This window comes from Peromyscus californicus, unplaced genomic scaffold (genome assembly GCF_007827085.1).
Source record: "Peromyscus californicus insignis strain IS unplaced genomic scaffold, ASM782708v3 Scaffold_22__1_contigs__length_63687245, whole genome shotgun sequence".
Taxonomy (NCBI): Eukaryota; Metazoa; Chordata; class Mammalia; order Rodentia; family Cricetidae; genus Peromyscus; species Peromyscus californicus.
The window spans coordinates 42,218,451-42,239,699 of NW_026294525.1; the positions used below are offsets into that span (position 1 = coordinate 42,218,451).

The window sequence follows — 21,249 nt, forward strand, 5'->3', positions numbered from 1 at the left end:
TGAGTCAGGCTTACCTCCCCAATTCTGGGAAGCAGTACATCCCCTGGCAGGGAATGTAATGAGAGACACGAACTAGGAAGCTGCTCTTAGCTCCATTCTAGATTCTCCTCTCAGGTTTTAAGTTTTAAATTCTCTCTTTTTTTTTTTTGGTTTTTCGAGACAGGGTTTCTCTGTGTAGCTTTGCGCCTTTCCTGGAACTCACTTTGTAGACCAGGCTGGCCTCGAACTCACAGAGATCCGCCTGGCTCTGCCTCCCGAGTGCTGGGATTAAAGGCGTGCGCCACCACCGCCTCTCGAAGACAGGCGCGGCGGCGGCGGCGGCGGTGGCCGGCAGAGACAGGTTGGCCTGGCGGGTGGTGGCCAAAACACAGTTGCAATAAAGACCAGAAACTGAGCTATTACCTGCTGAAGAGTTAGTGAAAACAAGCTCTTAATCAAGAGCTTGAAACAGGGACGCCTTTAATCCCAACACCCGGGGAAGAAGCTATCTCTGTGGGACGGAACCAGAACGGATCTGAACACTCTGTCTGAGGCCAACCCAGGGCCCAGCTGCTGATCCTGCGAAACCCAACAACTTGAAGGTGTTGGTGAAACTACCCTGGTCAGCTGAAATCCATCCGGGAGAGGATTCAGATCCCTACAGTTTGAAGTCTGAGGAAACAAGATCAGCTGAGGAGTTGACGAATGAGCAAAACGTGACCTGAGAACACAGAAGAAGGCGCCTCCCAGCCACCAGATCACCAGAATCATAAGTATACACTTCACCGACTGAGATCAGCTGCTCCCAAAGAAACAGCCCAACAGCACCAATTTAACCAGGAACTCCTAGTGAACCAAGACTAAAAATTAGAAAAGAGAGGCACTTTCAGACACAGACACCGCCTGCACCGAGCAGAGGAAGAGATGAGTAGACGCCAGTGCAAAAATACAGGCAACAACAAAAAGACCTATATGACCACATCAGAACCTAGTGATTCTACACCTGCAAGACCTGAACATACCAAGACAGAAGAAACAGAAGAAATCAATCCTAAAAATGACTTTAAGAAGATGATAGAGGCCCTTAAAGAAGAAAAAAAAATTCCCTTAAAGTTTTAGAGTTCTCTCAGGTTTTAGGTGGAAACTCTTGCCACCACATCTGGGCACCAAAGGTAGATGGAAGTTTTCCTGTGTTCTACCCAGCCCACAGCAGCTTATAAATAATCACCAGAGGCTTTATTAATTAATAATTACAAACTGTTTCATCTGTGGCTCAGGCTTCTTGCTAGCTAGCTCTTACAACTTAACTCAGTCTGTTCCTATTAATCTATGTTTTGCCACGTGGCTTCGTGGCATTACCTGTTCTCTTACATCTTGTTTCTCCTGGCAGCGGCTCAGAGAATCCGCCCTGACTCTGCCTTTCTTCTCGCCACCCCCTTCTCTCAGGTTTCCCACCTGGCTCCATATCCTGCCCTGCCATAGGAGCAGCTTTATTTACTAACCAATGGGAGCAACACATATTCACAGCATACAGAAAGGCATCCCACAGCAATGGAAAACCTTTGAGTAAACATTATACATTTCCCCCAGCTTAGAAGTAAGTTTATTATGGAATTCTCAGTTCGTGTTCTAATTAATTCAAGTCCAGATATGAGTTAAAATCAACAAATGAAGTGGAACTAGGCAAACAATTGTAAAAGCTGACTAAAGCTTTTTAACATGGACTCATTGGTGGAGACCAGCACTATTAAATATGTATTCTTAATATTACCATGGAATCATTACTCACATGTTTATTATTCATTTTTTCCAAGCAACCCTTCTCATTCTCAGGCTTTGAAGTTTCCTGAATTACAAACTACCCTTATTCTTCTATTTTGGAAAGATATATAACCTTACCTTTATTGAGGTTTATTACTCTACAGTGTTTAACTTTATGACATTTACATATTTATAATTGTTATACTGTATGACATCACCACATAAATTTTGTTTTCAACTTTTAATTCATTTTATTGAGGCAGGGTGTCAAGTAGCCTTGGCAGACTTCAAATGCTGTTTATCCTAGGATGACCTTGAACTTCTGATACTTGTGGGGTTTACAGATTAGCATACCTGGTTTATGTTGTGCTGGGTTCAAACTCGGGGTTTCGTGCATCTGAGGCAAGCATGCTTTCAGCTGATCTGTATCTACCCTCTAAGTTGGAAAGCAGCAAAACATGGCGTAAGCAGAAAGATGCAGCTGAGTGTATGTTTGATGATCATAAGCCATCCGTGTATTTACTGTTTTCCACGTCCTTTCCATGCAGCGGTACCTTCCCGTCGACACCGTTGAGACTGGCATCCATCCCGTCTATTTCTGCAGCACTCACTACATTGAAATGCTGCTGAAGGCCGAGGTGCCCCTTGTGTTTTCAGCTTTCCACATGTCTGGCTTTGCACCATCACAGGTAATCCAACGGGGGGCTCTAGTTCTTCCCCTCCCGGCTCACTGACTTTAAACAAAATGCTTCCCCCTAAAATAGGGGAAATATATTTAAATTAAGAAAAGTCACCTATTAATTAGATTATATTTATTTACCTACGTTAATTTTCCTTTTCCCCCAACTTTTAATAAACATGCTATTTTTCTTCATTTTTACCAAATTATCCAGTTATTCAAAAATAAGTCTAAATTGCAGTTTTTTTATATTATATACTATTTATATTATATTTTCATGAATTGTTTTATATTTAAACTGGTAAAAAAATTACTCAGCCATTTTTTCAGTAGGTAATAACTACATATTGCTAAAAATTAACCATTATCACTTTTGAAGAAGTTTTCTATTCTTGGCTTATCTTTCATTTTCTTTAATCAACTTTGAAGTTAACCAAGTAGAATTATGCCAGCTTTTTTACAGTAAGCACTAACTTAGTAATGGCTTATTGGATCCATTTTGTGACACATAGGTAGTTTCCTTCCTTGTAAACTGTGCTTTCATTCCTGCATTTACCCTACTAGAGAGAGCTCCCTCTTAATTAGAGAGTAGCTCCCCTTGACATAATATGTGCTCTGTACTTACCTTTATGAAGTATCACATCACTATCACGTGTTCCTCTGTGAGCTAGTCTGATTGCTGAAGTTCTGGGAAGTTATTACGAAATTTAAATATAACACGAACTTCCATTCAGTGGGGAAGGAATAATTCTTTGTAACCATTTTTAGCTTTTAGTATATGAAACATTTGCTTTAACTTTGAATCACAGAAATTTTCACTCTGGAAGAAGTTGCTTAAAAAACACAATATATTTACTATAATTTATAAGTTGATGCTTTTATATCTTCTAAAAGTCTGTGTTGAGAGCATTGTTCCTAAGAGTTACTGTTTGCTGTCCTACTATTGACAGGTAGGGTGAACATTGTTTAATGCTTCTGATCATTTTTAGTCTCTAATATATATATATATATGTATATATATATATATATATATATATATATATTTAGAAATGAATAACCAAAGATTGTGCAGGCATTCTATCTCATAATATCTCAGGTCCTATATTATCAATTTAATGTTTAAAAGAAAAATGTTCATCTGTCACTTTTATATATTGTGTAAGTCTGATAAACCTTCATCAGTATAAAACTGCATACAACCTTAGCTCGCATTCATAATCCTAGTCCTTTGAGAGTGTGAGGCAGAAGAATTGCCATGAGTTTGAGAACAATCTGTGGGATACATAGTGAGTTCTAGGCCAGTCGGTTATGGTGTGAGGGCCTGTCTCAGAAATAAGCAAGCAATCAAAACAAAACTATAAAAGAAGCCTGTATATAAGTAATGCATTTATTTAATAAGGTATTATTTCTGAACAGTGATATTATTCTTTTTAATAATGTAGAAAGCTGTTCAGCAGCTCTGGGTGTAAGCTAATCACTTGTCTTAAGTGCCCATCACTGCTTTGCTGATTATTTACCACTTTATTGCTAATTATAAAATATAAAAACAGGCATAAGTAACTGAATAGGTATACATGATTAAGTCATTATTTGGGTATAGATTTTGTGTTTCAAAGCTTATTCATTTTGATCTAATTAGGAGCAGTGCTTTTTGAAGCTGTGTACTTTTAGGCATAAGGGAGTTGGCTAGTTAGTGAAGGATTTGTGGGAAGGTTGCTAAATGAAATATACAGATCTCTAGAGTGAAAATAATAGGCTCAACTACGGTACACCAAACTAAATGTGGTTAGAAAAGCGCATTTGCTGATTGGAGTTTCTTCTAAGAGTAACTGCAACTGGAGAGAAAAGAGAAAGCAGAATTTACATTCTCTTTTTCAGTAAGCAATTTAAAATCACATTCCAATTAACTTCCCAACAGTTTTAGCCTTTGCTAACAAACCTGTCTTACTGCATCTTCTGCACAGTCTGGACTTATAAAGCAGCATGTATCTTTAATGGCACATCTCTTATTCCTTGGTGGGCCCCATCCTGCATAGCACTGATTATTACACAGGACTGTGTCAGGAAGCAAGCAAACTTGACTAACCTTCCTGCACAGAGTACATGAAACTCCATGTGGTATTTATCATCATCCTCATAATCGTCATCATCATCATCATCGTCATCATCATCATCATCATCATCATTTGTTCCTTTCTACTTTCGTTATGAAAAAAAGACTCCAGAAAACTCTTTCATGTTTTATGACACAGTACTTTTTGGAAATGTAAAATTATGCAGTGAAACCAGATCTTCCAGATGTATAACAAAAATAATACCATATTTGTAATCATTGTTTGTGCTTGAAGATGTGTTTGTAACTTTCATCATGTGAAAAATGGAGAAATTCAAGAATGATGGAGTGAACGCATTCACTGTTTTGAAATCTCTTAGAAACACTTCTGACAGGGTCTACCTATGTAATCCAGATTGGTCTTAAACTTGAAGCAGTCCTCCTGCCTCAACCTCCCAAGTGCTGAGGTTTTATCTTGATGTCACTGTACCTGGCTTTAAAATCACTTCAGTTCACAAGCTATTTTTTCCTTTTTACATTTATTTTTGTATAGTGAAAATAAATAATGCAAGGCCAAAGAGTTGCTAAAAATAATGTCTTTGAATAAAATAGTCAATTATTTAGAAATCACATTTATTTTCATTCCTTAGATATTCGCAATCAATTGTTTGACTTCAGTGTTTTGATTCCTTTATTTTTCTTGTAATCTAGATACCAGTTGAAATAATTTACTTCATAAAAATAATATGTATTGCATGTTAATGCTTTTTGACATAAGCTTGTTTGGTTGGTTATCAACATTTTCAGGAAAACTATAGTACAGTTTTCTCATTGCATGAGTGCTCTTACTTCTTTATGACCATGAATGATATTTAAATGTGTGAATACCTAATAACGTAATTACAAACTTAAAATTTCATTTACCATATGGTCAGCAATATTTAAAAAGGCATTATCATAGGATGAGATTTAAAAAAAATGTGCTCTTAATGACTGGAATTCAAAGGTCAGAAGTTGACATAATTAATAATATATAGGAAAACAAAAATTCAGTAATGCAGTCTGGTATAGATGAATTGTGTCCTCACAGTAATCACATGGTAAAGTCCGAACCTTCTTTGCCTCCCAGTACACCTGTCCTACATGTAAGGTGCCTGAGAAGTGTCTAAGTTAAAACTGGGTTATCAGAATGGAGCCTAGCTCAGGATGACTTGTAAGGAGAGATTTGGACAAGACATCTACAGGGGTCCATGACCATATGTGTGACAGGGAGAAGACCATCACTTAGTTACACAGTAGGAAGAGAAGGGTCTGAAGAAACCAGCCCCACTAACACTGTGACCTAGATTTTTCTAGAACAATAAGGAAGTTACTTGTTTCTGCTGCCTAGTTTCTGCTTCTTTGTTATGGCAGACAAGGCAAACTAATACATGTTAGCCATAGGAAAGCAGATTCAGCATGGTGAAAAGTGGAATAAGAGGTAGAAATGAACCTTTTAGATTTAAGAATAAAGGTTTTAAAGGACAAAGTGATAGAACAAAAAGAATGAGTATGTCTGGGTCCTTAATACCTCTGTCAAGTTGAGATAAGCCATCATACCTGCTTCTTTCTCCTCCCAAGCTCCTCTTAGCCCTGGTCATCTGATGAGCCCCAGGTCTGATATTCATTTGAACTTGACTACCTTTATGATGACCTTACCCACAAGTAAGGTCAAATTCTGAGGTGGAGCCTTTGCTGATTTTTTTTTTTTTTTGAGGGGAGCTTGGGGTAGTTAATACATAACAGTAATATACTGATTAAAGAGTCAAAAAAAAGGAAGCCTTTTTGTGAAAGTCTCATTTTTGAATTATTCTCTATGTTAGTCCCAGTTTTACGTTCTTTGATTCTGCTTATTTTCAATTGTTCTCTGATTCAGCAAGAGGCCATTTGCATTTAAGATTTTGCAATCTGTCATCTGCATAATTATCCACCTGTGATTACAGGTGGACTGGAAGAAAACGAACATCCCTGGACTCAGGTAGCCTCTTAGCATTTGTTAGCAGAAAAGAGAGGAGACCGGTGTTTTGGGTAAGAGGAAGGTAGTTATGTCAGAAGAAAGCATTTAGCAGTAGGAGTATGACCAGTACAGACATTCTCGGGTCCTTAGCTCCTGAATCTGGAGACCACGAGTCTTATACATGCAGCAAACAGGAAATTTTTGGCCACTAGCCAAACAAGCAGAATTTCAAGGCAGTAGGATAAATGCCTATTTTGATTAAATGCAAGGCTTTTTTTTTATTGTTTTCTTGTGTTACTGGTTACTACTTTTTAATAGGCAAGTGTGGCTTTTTACTCCTTTCAAATAAACTTCTTCCTCTTTTTTTTCCTTTAAGATTTGCCTACAATGGATAACTCAGTGTTTTTGGAATTACTTGGATTGGATAGAAATATGCCATTATATTGCTACTTGTGTTGTCCTTGGTCCTGATTATCAAGTGTATGTCTGCATAGCTGTTCTCAAACATCTGCAGCGAGACATTCTCCAGCACACCCAGACTCAAGATCTACAAGTATTTCTCAAAGTAAGTATGTTCATGTCTAAGGGGGAAAGATGTTAAAAATTAATCACTAACTTGGGACACTTTATTGTTGTCTTAGGCATTTTTCCATTGCTGTGGTAAAACACCATAACCAAGACAACTTATAAGACAAAGCATTTAATTTGGGATTCACAGTTCCAAAGACTTAGAGTCCATGACCATAATGGCAGGGAGCATGGCAGCCAGCAAGCAGGCATGGTGCTGGGACAGTAGCTGAGAACTTACATCTTTATCCACAGCAGGGAGCAGAGAGAACTAACTGGAAATGGACAGTGACACACCTCCATCAACAAGGCCACTCCCCCAATCCTTCCCAAGCAGTTCTGCCAACTAGGGACCAATCACTGAAACATATGAACCTATGCAGGTCCTTCTCACCCCAACCACCACAATTATCAAATGCTTATCTAGACACTTATCACCAAATCAACTCTGAGTGGTAGATCTGATTGTTTTCATTTGTGAAGTGAGGAAAGGGAGGCATGGAATTAAGTTGCCTAAATTCTATACACTTAGAGTAGAGATGGGTCCAAAGCTTTAAGTTAATCAGGTTATTGCTGTATCATATTTGATCAATAAATGCTCAGTTTATTTTGTTAGTTCTAAAGGTTGATACTTATAAAAAAATAAATGTTTCATAATATTTTTCTAAATTTTCCATTTTTATAAAATGTTTACATAAAATATTCTTTCATAGCACTTGCAAGATTAGAATATTTGATAGTATCTTTAAAAAAATAATTTTGGTGACTTTCTGAATCACAGTGTAATATATTTGAAGCTTGGGAGATTAGCAGGCATGATATATAAATACATTGCTATATGTAGTTCTTGTTGAACTTCTAAGAAATCCAACTGTTTGTATAATACTGAAATCATAATTGAGTTTGGCATTTTCTGCTCTTCATGCCCCCATCCTTCTAACAGTCACAAAACACATTCATTCACCTAAATGTGAATGTATCCTTCACTAGATGAAGGATTTGTTTGCTATTAGGTATTTGCCAGAATTAGTTTCCATTTAGTGATGTCTTTAAGATAATGCCATTAATCACTTAAGACTGTCAATCATTTCTGCTTAAAACATTTTGAATTAAAAACATCTTAAACTATAAACATCACTGGAATTATAATCTTAAGATCATTCTTAATGAAAATGTTTGACAAAAGAATACACATAGAAGGAACACTAAGACAGAACCCAAAATAATGAATTGTCTGGAGTGATCTAAGAATAGGCCATTGAAACACAGGGATTGTACTAAAGGCAGTGGGGCTCACATGCATTCAGGGACATTTCATCAGCCATGGAATTTTAGGGTATAGTGTTTATCTATACTCTTATATCTGAATTTCCCCTAACACATAATTCTCTAACCTTTGAGTGTATTTTATTATATAAATTTTATTACTATCTGAGATGTTTCTGTTCATCCTCTTCCAATATACCTTTTAGCTTTAAAAGAACTGTGATATGGTCTGTCTAGTTTAGTGAAGGATTTTTTCAACGCTTTCTCAATAAATACTTGTTGAGAAAATAAGTAGAAAAATGTCTTAGACGAACAAACTAGTGTTGTTTCTACTGAACAACCACCATTGTTAAATTTTTGAATTGTTTCTTTTGTGTCCTCTTTCCCTGGACAGTTGCAGCAAGGTTTTAAAAGTGATGACCCTTCTAAAGGTGGACCAGACTCCACTGTGTACTGACCATAGTGCTGTCAGCTGAACTGAAAGGTTTTTCGATGGTGGTGCAAAGGTTATCCTCTAATTCCTATTGAAACTACTAGAATTTGCATTGAGTTGCTTAAATCCCAAGTAAGACCGTGTTGGCAAGGAACTGACTTTAGCATGTGTCCTAGGGCTAGCCTTTTAAATTCTGTTATTTGCATTTTTCCGAGAGACTCGGAAAAGGTACTTTTCTTGCTGGTACTGTGATTTAATTTTTGTTGTTGCACTTTCGGTGTGTAGTTCTCAAAAGCCTCTTTTGATGGGCATTTTAGTCTCGCAGGATAAATTTTGATGTAGTTTACTTAAATGCATGTATATGCATATATACTATTTGACCTCCATTAAGACCTATAGAAGCATCTTGCTTGAAAATATATGGCTGTATGTGCAAAAATTCTCACAGTTAGTTGTATATAGTCACATATCGTAACACGTGACTCTGACTCATTGAAGGGAAAAAAACCACTTATCAGTATTTCTCCATAAAACATAAGCTACAGCTATGATACTATCCCTTGCATTGACAATTCCATCATTTTATTCCTTTGTTTGCATATCCGCTGATACTACTTCTAAGGGGAAAGAAGCTGAACTAAAACAACTCAATTTTTATTTGGTGAATAAACTGTATGTTATCTATAAAAGATAATGAGCGGGCAGAGAAATGGCTCAGTGTATAAAGGCATCTGGAAAGCTAAATTTAATCCCAGGATACACAGATGATAGAAGGAGAGAACTGACTCCTGGTGCTTGTCCTCTGACTCTGCATAGGCGCTGTTGGACACGTGCACCCAGAAACACACACAAGAGGAATGCAATTTAAGGAACAAAAGGATGATGACTCGTTATGTAAAAATAAATAGAACAAGCATTTGACTGTTATACACGTATGTTACCGAGGCACAAGCGAATTAGTGTTTTGCATACCGAGAACCTCAGATATGTTTAATAACCCTTCAGTTATCACCAGCTACCCCAAGAACCTCTAGAAAGCTAGATGACTCTTGAATGTTAGAAATATGTGCTTCTTTTCCCAACTTAAGTTTCACATATTGATTGAGATTAAGAGCATGTCATGGCAAACTCTTGCTTTGCAAAGGAAACTCTGTGTGAAATGTGTTCTATAGAGAAAATATCAGCCCATCCATATTCATTTTAGATTAGGCTCAAGAGTTTTAAATCAGACCATTGAGAGTCTAGACTTCTTGCCTGCATTTCTACCAGCCCACTGGAGAGTTATTGGTGATTTTGAATCACTAAACTGAAAAGACAAGTGGGGAGCACCACTAATTGTCAGCCCTAGTTCACTGTTGGAGCACTGGGGTTGGATGGGGATGCAGCTGGATGGAGTTGCATGGATACTTGATTTTCCTGTTCTCACTATACCACTAAGCTGTCAGAGTCAGTAAATGTCATGGATATGGATGATAGAAGCCAAGTACTCTCTGTATTTTTGTTCTTGCTTTAATTTTATCTTTTTTTATTTATTATTTATTTTTAAGACAGTGCATTACTACTTAGTCTTGGCTGACCTCAAGCTGACTATATAGACCAGGCTAGCCTTGAGTGCTGGGATTAAAGGCATGTAACACCATGCCTGGCTTGTTGTTTTGTTTTTCACAATATCCTTGTAGATAACAATGAAATGTGGGCTGGATAATAGAACAGTCAAGTGTGTTATCCTCACACTTTAGTGAGACACACTTTTGAAGCTATGATGAAGCACTCAAGCTCAATTCTCAGACCTACTGTTCCACATTTACTTATTTATTCATCTATTTTATTCATTCATTATTAATTTTTGTCTATTGAGATGCTAGGGATTTCAAACATTTTTATCTGCAACAGCTACTGAAAGTCTGTGGCCACAACAATTCCAGAGAGAAAAACATCCAACAAAATTAATGTTCTAAAATTTCTTAGCTAACTAGAAGATCTGGAACATTTTCTCTTTTCAGAAAATTTTGACTAGTTTCTATATAACAAGACTGTTAGTTAGCGTATCTATATACATAGATTTGTTGGGAGCTTTGTTTATAGGGTCTTGTGGGAAAATCTGAGTGTCCCATGGACTGACCTTGCACGTTCCTTCTCTTCTCACATGCTCATTGACTGGAAGGGACTGTTAGCATTCATCTGTCGTGCTCCCTGGGGACAAACTTCACTGAAATGCCAAGGCAAAGAGCTCAGAATACTTCATTAAAATTCCTCCACTGAATCATGCATATTATAGAAAATTAATTTGTAATTATGAGAAAAATCAGATTGATTTCAACCCAATCAGTAAATTGTTGAGAGGGATTTTTTGTTGCTGGCTGTTGAAGCTGCTGTTATCAGAGGGTAATGACAGAGTAGAAAATGGAGATTAGACAGAGAAAAAGTGATTAAACACTAAGCTTTAAGAGATAAAAAGTATACCTATTATTAAAGGAGTTCATCCCAGGGAATAAGTAAAGCCTGCCTAATACAGCATTGGCTGTGTTTTCAGATGTTGTCTACATTGAAGACTCGAGCTTTGTTTCTCCCTCATCATGTAAGCTTGGGTTCATTGTTCAATCTCTTTATGTCTCAGCATCCTCATCTGTACAGTTGGGGATGAGGCAATAACTACTGCATGGGGTTATTGAGCAATTAAATGAGATACCTCAAAAATACTTGTAGAACATTGATTGACACAAAGCACGTGCTCCAGAATTAGTAATGATTGGGGTTCTATATCTCCACACCAACTCATCTTTTTCTTTTGCTTCTCTGTTAATAAAAAGATGTTTAGGGCACATCTATGGTAAAGAAGATAATATATTTGGAGTCTATGTTAACCTTTGGTTTACTTTTTGTCCTGTAGATATTTTACCTGTTTGTTTTATACCAAGTATCTGAGTCATCTTAGCACATAGCATCACAGTAATGCCTGTGGTGGATATGATCTTCCCACCTTGGTCAGAAACACACTAAGGTTGCGCTCAGTCAGGGCCATTCCCTCACTAACCCGGCTAGAACTGTCATCTCTCTTATCATCACGTGTAGCTTTCAGTTGAGTTTAAACATCCAGGAGGCACATGCCCTATCCTAAATCTTTAATAATGTGTTCTCTCCAGAACCACACACTCCCTCACCTGCCTGGTTGTACGGATCAGGTCATGTGCTTGTGTATATATCTGGTCTTTTCCTCAGACATATGAGAAAGATACATAACTCAGGCATGAGTGTTCTGCAGATTCTCTTGCCTCTATCCTTGTGTGCTGGGATTGCAGAGGTGCCACCACACCCAGCTTTTTACATGGGTTCCAAGGGTTGAACTTGGGTTATCAGGTTTGTGTGGCAAGTGCCATTGCCCACTGATTCATCTCCCTAGCCCAATGGGTGTATGTTTTTAATAATAAATATTTAAACTGAACAAAATACTCTTCTTAAGGAAGTGCTCTTATGAGATTTGGCACTAATGCAAATCATTTAAGTAATCTTTGCTAAATTTTACAGTTTTAGTAAATCAACTCTCTTCCACTTTAACCCACCCAAGATTTTTTCTCTGTAAATTAGTTTTTGAAAAGTTACCATAACCTTGTCAACACATTAATAATCAAGTGTTTGGAAATGAATAGACTCAGTCACAAAATCATAAAACCAAGGATGGTAGGCCACGTGAGCACACTGATCTTTCTGTATCTTGTGTCTACTTAACATTAAATTAAAATATTAAGCTTATTGGGCTCTTGGTTGCTGAAAAACGTTTTTGACAGATAAGTCTCTAGTGTCTTTGAAAATTATAACCTATACAAAGAGCTTTTAGAAATACAGGTATCACTTACCTTTCCTCATAGGCTTATCTCAGAGGATTTGTGCGAAAAGACAGTGGTGCCTGAGTGTTGGTGGTGCTCCTTATGTTCTTGGCAAAGAGTTGAGGAGCAGGAGCTGAAATCAATAATCCTTGATGGGTCACCCTCACTTTTCCCTGCCTGATATGTGCTCAGGAGAGGGTATTTTAAAGACTGGTGGTTGACATTGTTATGGCCACCATTAATGCTTTAAATGCTCATTGAACATGAGGCCATGGACAAAGGATTTTTAGAGGTATTGTCTATTCACTCTGACTTATTCCAGTACTTACTCTAACATCTGTATCCCAAGTGCTGTTGTAGTTGCATGATAGAATGTCCATGTCCCACCTGGTTCTTAATTCTGCTGAGAGAAACAGTTTAAATAGATATTTCTGACATTATACTTTTTACTGAAGGACACTATGCCATGGGGAGGGAATCAAAGACATTGTTTGGGCCACTTAAAAGGATAAGGAGGGCCATGAATGCCTTAAAGAAAAACCTTGTAAAGATCTCTGGGGGAAAAGCCTTCATAAAATCGTAGAGAGGCAGCTGCAAAGCTCAGAGGCAAGAATCCCTGTAGAACAGTGGTTCTCAACCTTCCTAACGCTGTAACCCTTTAATACAGTTCCTCATGCTGTGGTGACCCCCATCGTTAAAACTGTTTTTGTTGATACTTTATAAATGTAATTTTGCCACTGTTATAAATCACAATGTAAATACCTGATGTACAGAATGTCTGATATGCGACCTGTAAAAGGGCCATTCAACCCCAAAGGGGTGGCGACCCTCAGGTTGAGAAACCACTGCCCGAGAGCATCAGGACAAACATTGCGGACAGAACAAGGTGAGCATATAAAGATGGGAAGAGACAGGACAGAGAGCATGGAAGGCTTTGTGCTCGATGATAAGACTTCACATTTTAGAATATGTAGTCCATAGAGCAGCCCTAGTATCGTGGTCTCCATTGGCGCATGAAAAATCAAGATTTACAGTCCATAGGTTTACCTAAGTTCATAATCTAAGAATTAGTGTGGAGAGATTTTGAACCATTCTTGGCCGAATCTAAATCCTATTAACTCAAATTGTCTCTGGTTAACTAGTATAGTTATCTTTTAAATAATATTCTAAATTCACTGGACCTTGATCAAATGTTCTCAAAAAAAAAAAAAAACTTGTAATTGAACATGTATATCTGAAGGAAAGAAGGAAGCTATGTTTATATCATATCATGTAATAACACACAGCACTGTGGTTAAGAATTAATTTCTAATGCTTTTTGGTAGTTCAATATCTAAAACCCAGAGTTAAAGCAAAGTGATGGAATAGCAGTTAGGTATAATACAAAATGTAGCATTCTCTCAGTGAATATTGTAACCCAGATTTAAATTATTGCAGTATAACCTATTAGTGTTTTCTTGAGCAAATATTTTACTATTGTAACAAAAATATTAAAACTGTTTAAAAAACTGTACTTTGCACATGCTTCCCTATTCATAGAGCAGGGTGATTCCAATGCACTTAGATCTGCAAATGAAACTTCACTTGGAGGAAATGGTTAGTTACAACTTGAGTGATAGCCTAACAATCTAAATGATCATAATCACAGGTAAGATTATCCCCCAAGAAGAGGGTTAGAGAATGTCCAGGGTAAGATGAAAAATATTCTACTTTAAAGATTAAAACTGAAACATGGGTACTTTAAATTTTTATTCAGAAATAAAATTGCCTGCCAATTTTTTAAAATGAACAGTACCATTTACAATTGCATTTAAATTGTATATTTAAATCTTTTCCTTATACCATGTAACCTCTGTAACCTTTTATGCTAATATTATGATATCTCTTCAGTGTGGTTACTAGAATATTTTCTTTTAACCTTAAAATTAATATCTAAAAGAGGAATCAGTTGTTGAAAAAAATATATTTTAAGAAAGAAATATATTTAAGCCAAGTATTAACTGTGGCTTCCCTATGTAGTTTTATGTTTAAATGAAAGTAGAACAATAATTAAGAGATGTTAAGTATATTTTGATTTTTTTTTTGGCCAGAAAAGTATTATTAGAGCTATTGTTTGAGTACTGCCATGTCTAATTTTAACTTGCATTTAATGAATAATAAGCTTTTATTTGAAAATCATGAATTCACCCTGAAGAAGTTCTCACAGCATTGGAATTTCTCTGTTAGGAAAGATGTTACTATAATTGCCTTCCAACTTAGGGATACTTTTAGTGTAGAAATGATGAAAGCCAAGTCACATATAATTTAAAGAAAGTGGGTAAGTTCATAAGAGTTCTATAATTACAATAGCTATTTAAGGTGAAATCTAGTCCAGGAAGGTAGATCTGACTTTGATCCTTTCGCCCTTGTAGACAAGTAATTTTGATAGACAGAAATTTACACAGACCCAATATTCTGCCATTAATCAAGTGAACGTCTATTTGTTCTGTTTTCTTTGTTGAGACAGGGCTTCACTGTGTTGCCCAGATGGCACTGAATCTAGTGTCCTCTTGCCACAGTCTATCAAGGGCAAGGATTACAAGTGTGTATGACCATGTCCACTTGAACATCTCCTCTTTGGTTCAGTTGTGTGCTGGGTAGTTTTATGTCAACTTGGCACAAGCTAGAGTCATAAGAGAGAAAGATGCCTCAGTTGAGAAAATGCCTCCATAAGATTCAGATGCAAGGCATTTTCTTAATTAGTGATCAGTGGGGGAGGTGCCATCCCTGGGCTGGTAGTCCTGGATTCTATAAGAAAGCAGGCTGAGCAAGCCATGTGAAGCAAGTCAGTAAGCAGCACCCCTCCATGGCCTCTGCATCAGCTGCTGCCTCTGGGATCCTGCCCTGGTTGAGTTACTGTCCTGACTTCCTTTGCTTAGGGGAAGTGTGAGCCAAATAAACCTTTTTTCCCTCCAAGTTATTTTGGTTGTGGTGTTTCATTGCTGAAATAGTAACCCTAAGAGAAGTTTCATGTTTATTAATGGGAGAGCATGTTTTCCCTTGGCTGTTAACAGTCTATGATACAATTCTTACCTCCCTCTCTTTTGAGTGTGGTGTGCACAACCAAGAGCTTACATTATGCTAATAGGATGTATGAGTGAACAGTGAAAGAACAGATGAAACAGTCTTTTACCTTAAAGTGAAAAGTGGAATTCATGTTTGTGTTGAATGGTATAATGGTGGATATCATCACTAAATACCATTTAGTTTCTTCAGCATCTGTTAACTTTGCTGATCAGTAATAATTTTTTCAATTGTATCTTTTCTTCAAATTATATGGGTTTTAAGTGACACATGGCACACTAATAGTAAAGTTCTACATAACTATTTACTGTGAAATATTACTCATAAGTGACTATATATGAGGTTTTTTTATATATCTGTAAGTACATTTGAAGCTTTTAAAATGTGAAAAATTCTATGTATTTTTAGCTACCTTACATTGATGTCTCTCTTCTACCACTGCTAACAAACTATCTGGTACATAATATGTATTGCCTTTCATTCTTTTGGATTGCTGTTGTGTTTATGCTATTCATTTTTTGTCTTTCAACTATCAACTTGTGAAAGGCATAAATTGTCCAAATTTTTTATATCCTCAAAAGCTAACATAGTTGTGTTAAATTGAGAATGACTATTCGGAAGATTTTTAAGAAAATGTTCAGGTAGATAGATACTATATTAGATAATATTTGAGAATGCTGAAAGGCTTAGCCAACCCCCACCCCCAAGACTTTAAAATAATAAATAGATGTTCATGCTGTTTATTCTTGATTGCCTCGTTTGGGACACTAACCATTAAAGCAAAAAATGATGTTTACATGCCCTGTGCTAGCTAGCATTGTGAACCACAGGCTAAGAGAGGTCTTAGAGAGAATTCTGGGCCTTTACTAGTTACATATTTAAACTATTGAAATATACATAAAATTTTAGGAAGACTTGCTGCTGTTGCTGCTGCTGTTGTTAACTGCAAAGCATTTTTGCTTCTTAAAATAACCTTGCTCCATGAGGCCATGCTTCATTCCTGACAGATACAGACACAGCTCCCCAAATGAAAAGCAGTTACACATTCACTAACTATGTAAACTTGCCCCAGCATCTATAGCTGAGAACAAATGGTCCTTCAGCTACTTAAACATTATTCACTTGGAATTGTGTATCTTTCTCTAAGCAAGTGAACTTCCCTTCATATTCTCCTGACAGGAAGAAGCACTACGTGGGTTTCGAGTGAGCAACTATTTTGAATACATGGAGATTTTGGAGCAAAACTACCGGCCAGTGCTGCTGAGAGACATGCGTAGCATTAGAGTGCAGAGCACTTAGACCACGAGGGGCACTCTAAAGTTACGTTTTATTCCTCGTTAAAGGCGACAAGGCGACTTGATTGTGTTCTGTCCACATCGATAACGTGCTTTGTGTGTCCATGCATTGTACATGAGTACTGAGAGGTTTTGAACAGAATATATTCATGTTGCTGTTTGCTCAGTTTGTGAAATGAAGTGAGTTCATTTCTGCAAGTTCCTGGTTCTTTAAATTCTTAGGAGCAGTCCTAAGTTTTAGTTTTTATTTGTGTTTGACTTATAAAAGCAACAAAGACCTTACTGTAAAACCTAAAAATCTGAAACTAACAGGGAACACACTTGAAGATCTGGAATAGGCAATGACTTCTGAATAAGATCCGAGGAACTCAGGGAATAAAAGCATGCTGAGACAAATTGTACTACATTCTTGTAAAGTAAAAGAAATGGAAGGCAAGGTACAAATTGGGGAAATCATTGCCAATTATTCACCTGATAAGAGGCTGATAGCTAGAATATATGTTGAACTAAGTAAACTACAAAATAATAAAAGAACAAAAAGACTCCTGTCAACAAATGGGCAGGGAGATAAGCAGACCCTTCAGATGATGCAGCACCCATGAAAAATGAGTCCGTGAAGAAAGGCTCATCACCTTTATCCATCAGGAAAATGCCCATCAAAACAATTACCTCATCAAAATGGCGATCACCAAGAAAACAAGTGCCAGGATTGGGACAGGCATTTACAAATTGCTAGTGGTGATATAAACTAATCTAGCTACTATGGAAATCAGAAAACTAAAAGTTGACCTAGGTTGACCTAGCCACATAACTTATATGATAGAAATAAATAAATGCATGTTGGATTACCATGAAGATCCCTGCACATCTATGTTTATCTTGGCACTATTCACAATAGCCAGGTTATGGGATCAGTCAAGGTATGTGTGTGTACACAACAGAGTTTTACTCAGCCCTAAAGAAGAACAAAATTGCCGGGCGGTGGTGGCACACGCCTTTAATCCCAGCACTCGGGAGGCAGAGCCAGGCGGATCTCTGTGAGTTTGAGGCCAGCCTGGGCTACCAAGTGAGTTCCAGGAAAGGCGCAAAGCTACACAGAGAAACCCTGTCTCGAAAAACCAAAAAAAAAAAAAAGAAGAAGAAGAACAAAATTAAGCATTTGCAGGAAATTGGGATTGTAGATCATGTTAGGTGATAAAAGGCAGTCTCCTAAAGGCAAGCATCACAAGTTTTATCTCCTATATGGAAGCTGGGGGGTGGGGCATGAAGGTAGGTGGATGCGCAGTATGAAAGGCACAGGGATTATAAGAAAGTGGTGGAGGGCTGAGGAGTCACCGACATGGCTCAGGGTAAAGGCACTTGCCTCCAAGCCTGACAACTTGATTTCAGCCCCTCACACACACATTGTGAAGGAACAAAGCTAACTCTCGAGAGCTGTGCTCTGACCTCCACATGCACACTGTAGATGTGCCTAGAACTGTAAAGTAGAATATTTTTAAAAAACTCATGTGAGACAAATAGAGTCAAAGTCCATTGCATTTATGTCAGGAATGTCATAGTGACATAGAATGAAATATCTCACCCTTCCTCATCTCTACTGTGTAATGCTTTTCTAATGAACTCGGGAAGAAGAAGCAGTTGTGTTTACAGAGGAAGGAAGGGAGGGAGGGAGGAAGGAAGGAAGGAAGAAAAATGAACAAAAGACCTGAGTACCAGAAAGAGTCCACAGAGATGGGCAAAAGCCCAGATTCTTCCTTTTTATGACTGCACATATGGAAAAACACAGACAACAGCACATTTGCTCATTTCCCCTGCAGAGGAACAAAGGATATCTACCAGGACATTGTCCTCAGACATGATTGCCTTTCTAGGAGGTGCTTTTTATACTGATAGCAATTTCTAACTTTTCATTGGCAATATAGAGTTCACATGGCTCATTTAGAAGACAGATTGTCTCCCCCGTGCTGATAAGCATTCTGCTATTATTTCGTGGCATTTCTTGGTGATAGATTTGATTTGTACTGAACTTGAAAACATTAAGAAGAATAGATTTCTAAATTGAAATGATTTACACTACATTTTATTTAAATAGAAGTCTCTGTACCCATAGGATTAACATGTGAGGGTCTGATTTTCTTGTAACTGTCCATTTACTGTTTGAAAGCCAATAATCAAATACGTTACTAATTTACGAATTTCAGTTTTTTAAAAAATCATATGTTATTTTGTATTGTTTGCTCATATAACCATACTTTTTAAAACTAGTACTACTTTTTAAAAATTTTCTACCAAAATGAGCCATGCCCAAATTCATTTTCATCGGCATGTGAGGCAACAGGTGCCATACAGTTTTCAATTGAGGGACATTTAGACGTTTAAAATATGCTTCTTCCCAAATCAGGTTTTGTACTGTCCGCGCCAACAATAGCTTTCCAGTAATGGCATCGTTAAAGGGCATTGTAAATTGAAGGTAGGTAAATTGAGCATGTTAATTAGACTCACTGCACATTTGGCTCCCACCAAGTGAGTGAGGAGAGGAGGAGATGACCCCAACCCGTGCTTTGTCTGCTGAGCACCTGTCTGGAGCCCGAGCGCGTTCTGAAGGTTCCAGCTGCTGTGTGTTCCTGAGTGATGCTCTTAGTGCTAAGAGTCCGGAACCCCCTCTCATGTGAAAGCTTTTGCATTGCAGACAGAAATCATTTACATCGTTGGTGATGGATGAATTATTGGAAACTCAGGTAATATCGAAGTTATGACCGTTACATTTTGCCAACAGTGACCTCATTTGGAACCGGGTGGTTTTGATTTTTCTTTGATAAAGTAGACACAGAACTGGACAAGGTTGTCCACACCTGTGATCCCAGTACTCAAGAAACAAGAGGCAGGCCATCGATGCAAGTTTCAGACCAACTAGGACTACATATTGAAACCCTATCTCAAAAACACAGATAAATAAATAAATAAGATAAGGAAGTGAAAAAATAATAAGATTGCAACAGATAAAGGTGTCAGAGTCAAACCTAATAGCCTGAGTTAGATCTCCATGATCTACATAGTAGCAGAAGAACACCGACTCCCACAAGTTACCCCTGCCCTCCACTCCTGTCCCCACCAAAACAATGTAATTAAAAAATAAAAAACAAGAAACCAAAAAACAATCCAAAATTAAAAATAAGTAAGAAATGTCTTAAGAAGAATGACTTACATTAGTTTCATGGAAGAAAACATAACAGTTTCTGTGGCTACCCTTGTGATTCATGTTTCTACTTATTGTAAGAATAGTAGCCTTAAAGAATACTGTCCTGACTCCATTATGTAATTAAGCATGAGCTCTTGGAACAGACTTTGTCTCTTATTTGTGAGAAGCCAATTCATATATTTTGCAGAATTTAATTATAAATAAAATTTTACAATATAAACTATCTTGTGAGAACTTTATTAGTATGTAAATCTTTGGCCATCTGTTTTTGAATTGTTGTATTTAGTGCATGGAAGCATCATAGCTCAGTGGTTGAGTGCTTCCCAGGATGCACCAAGCTGTGCACTCCATCTCCAGAACTTAAAAATACAACACTTGTAGTTAGGAGTCTTGTGATACTTACATCGCTAAAGTATCTGTCAAGGTATTACCGGTACCTCTCAGGGAAGTGTTTAAACTTCACTAATATAGTCTGTCTTACTCTGTGATTAGTGAGTGTGGTGATATTTTAATTGTGCTGAAATGTGATTTTATTTGTATGTTAATAAATAAAGTTTGCCTGGAGATCAGAGGTCATAGCCAGCCAGGAACAGAAGTCAGGTGGTGGTAGCCCACGCCCTTAATCCGATCACATGACAGGCAGAGTTTCTGTGTGGTCAAAGACACAGCCAAGCGTGGTGACACAAGCCTTTAATCCCAGTACCAACCACAGCGACCTGGAGGTCTGTATAGACAGGCAGTGACAAGGAAGTCATGTGGCTGGGCTTAGAGCCAATGAGAAGGCAGAACAGGAAAGCAATAAAAATGCAGGTTAGGCAGGAAGAAGTCTCTCATGTGGGAAACTACGGCTTGGTGGTAAACTAAAGGGTAGTCAGTGGCTCTTTGCTAATTCTCTGATCTCTTTGGCTATTACCCCTGTATTTGGTTCTGTGTTTCTTACTAAGACTGTTTAGATATTTGGCTACAAGTGAGTAATACTGTGTGTGTCATCCTGACTCTGTTTCCCAGATTTCCCAGACTTAAAGAAGTCTGTTTTATTTTTTGTTTACATAGGCAACTTAAGCACTGCACATGAATATATTTGACAATAAAAAAATATCCAAGATAGGGGAGAAACGACTCAACAGCTAAGAG

The 21,249-nt window shown here is 37.5% G+C and overlaps 1 protein-coding gene across 3 annotated transcripts in view; it reads left to right on the plus strand.

Moving 5' to 3' along the window:
• Tbc1d32 (TBC1 domain family member 32) overlaps positions 1-21,035 on the plus strand; it is a 228,459-nt gene extending 207,424 nt beyond the window's left edge. For all 3 annotated transcript variants that reach the window (XM_052751314.1, XM_052751315.1, XM_052751316.1), the window contains 3 exons: positions 2,289-2,429; positions 6,845-7,033; positions 16,801-21,035. In XM_052751314.1, coding sequence (XP_052607274.1) covers positions 2,289-2,429; positions 6,845-7,033; positions 16,801-16,920 — 450 coding nt within the window. In that variant the 3' untranslated portion in view covers positions 16,921-21,035. The remainder of the gene's footprint in view (positions 1-2,288; positions 2,430-6,844; positions 7,034-16,800) is intronic.
• The last annotated feature ends 214 nt before the right edge of the window (positions 21,036-21,249 follow it).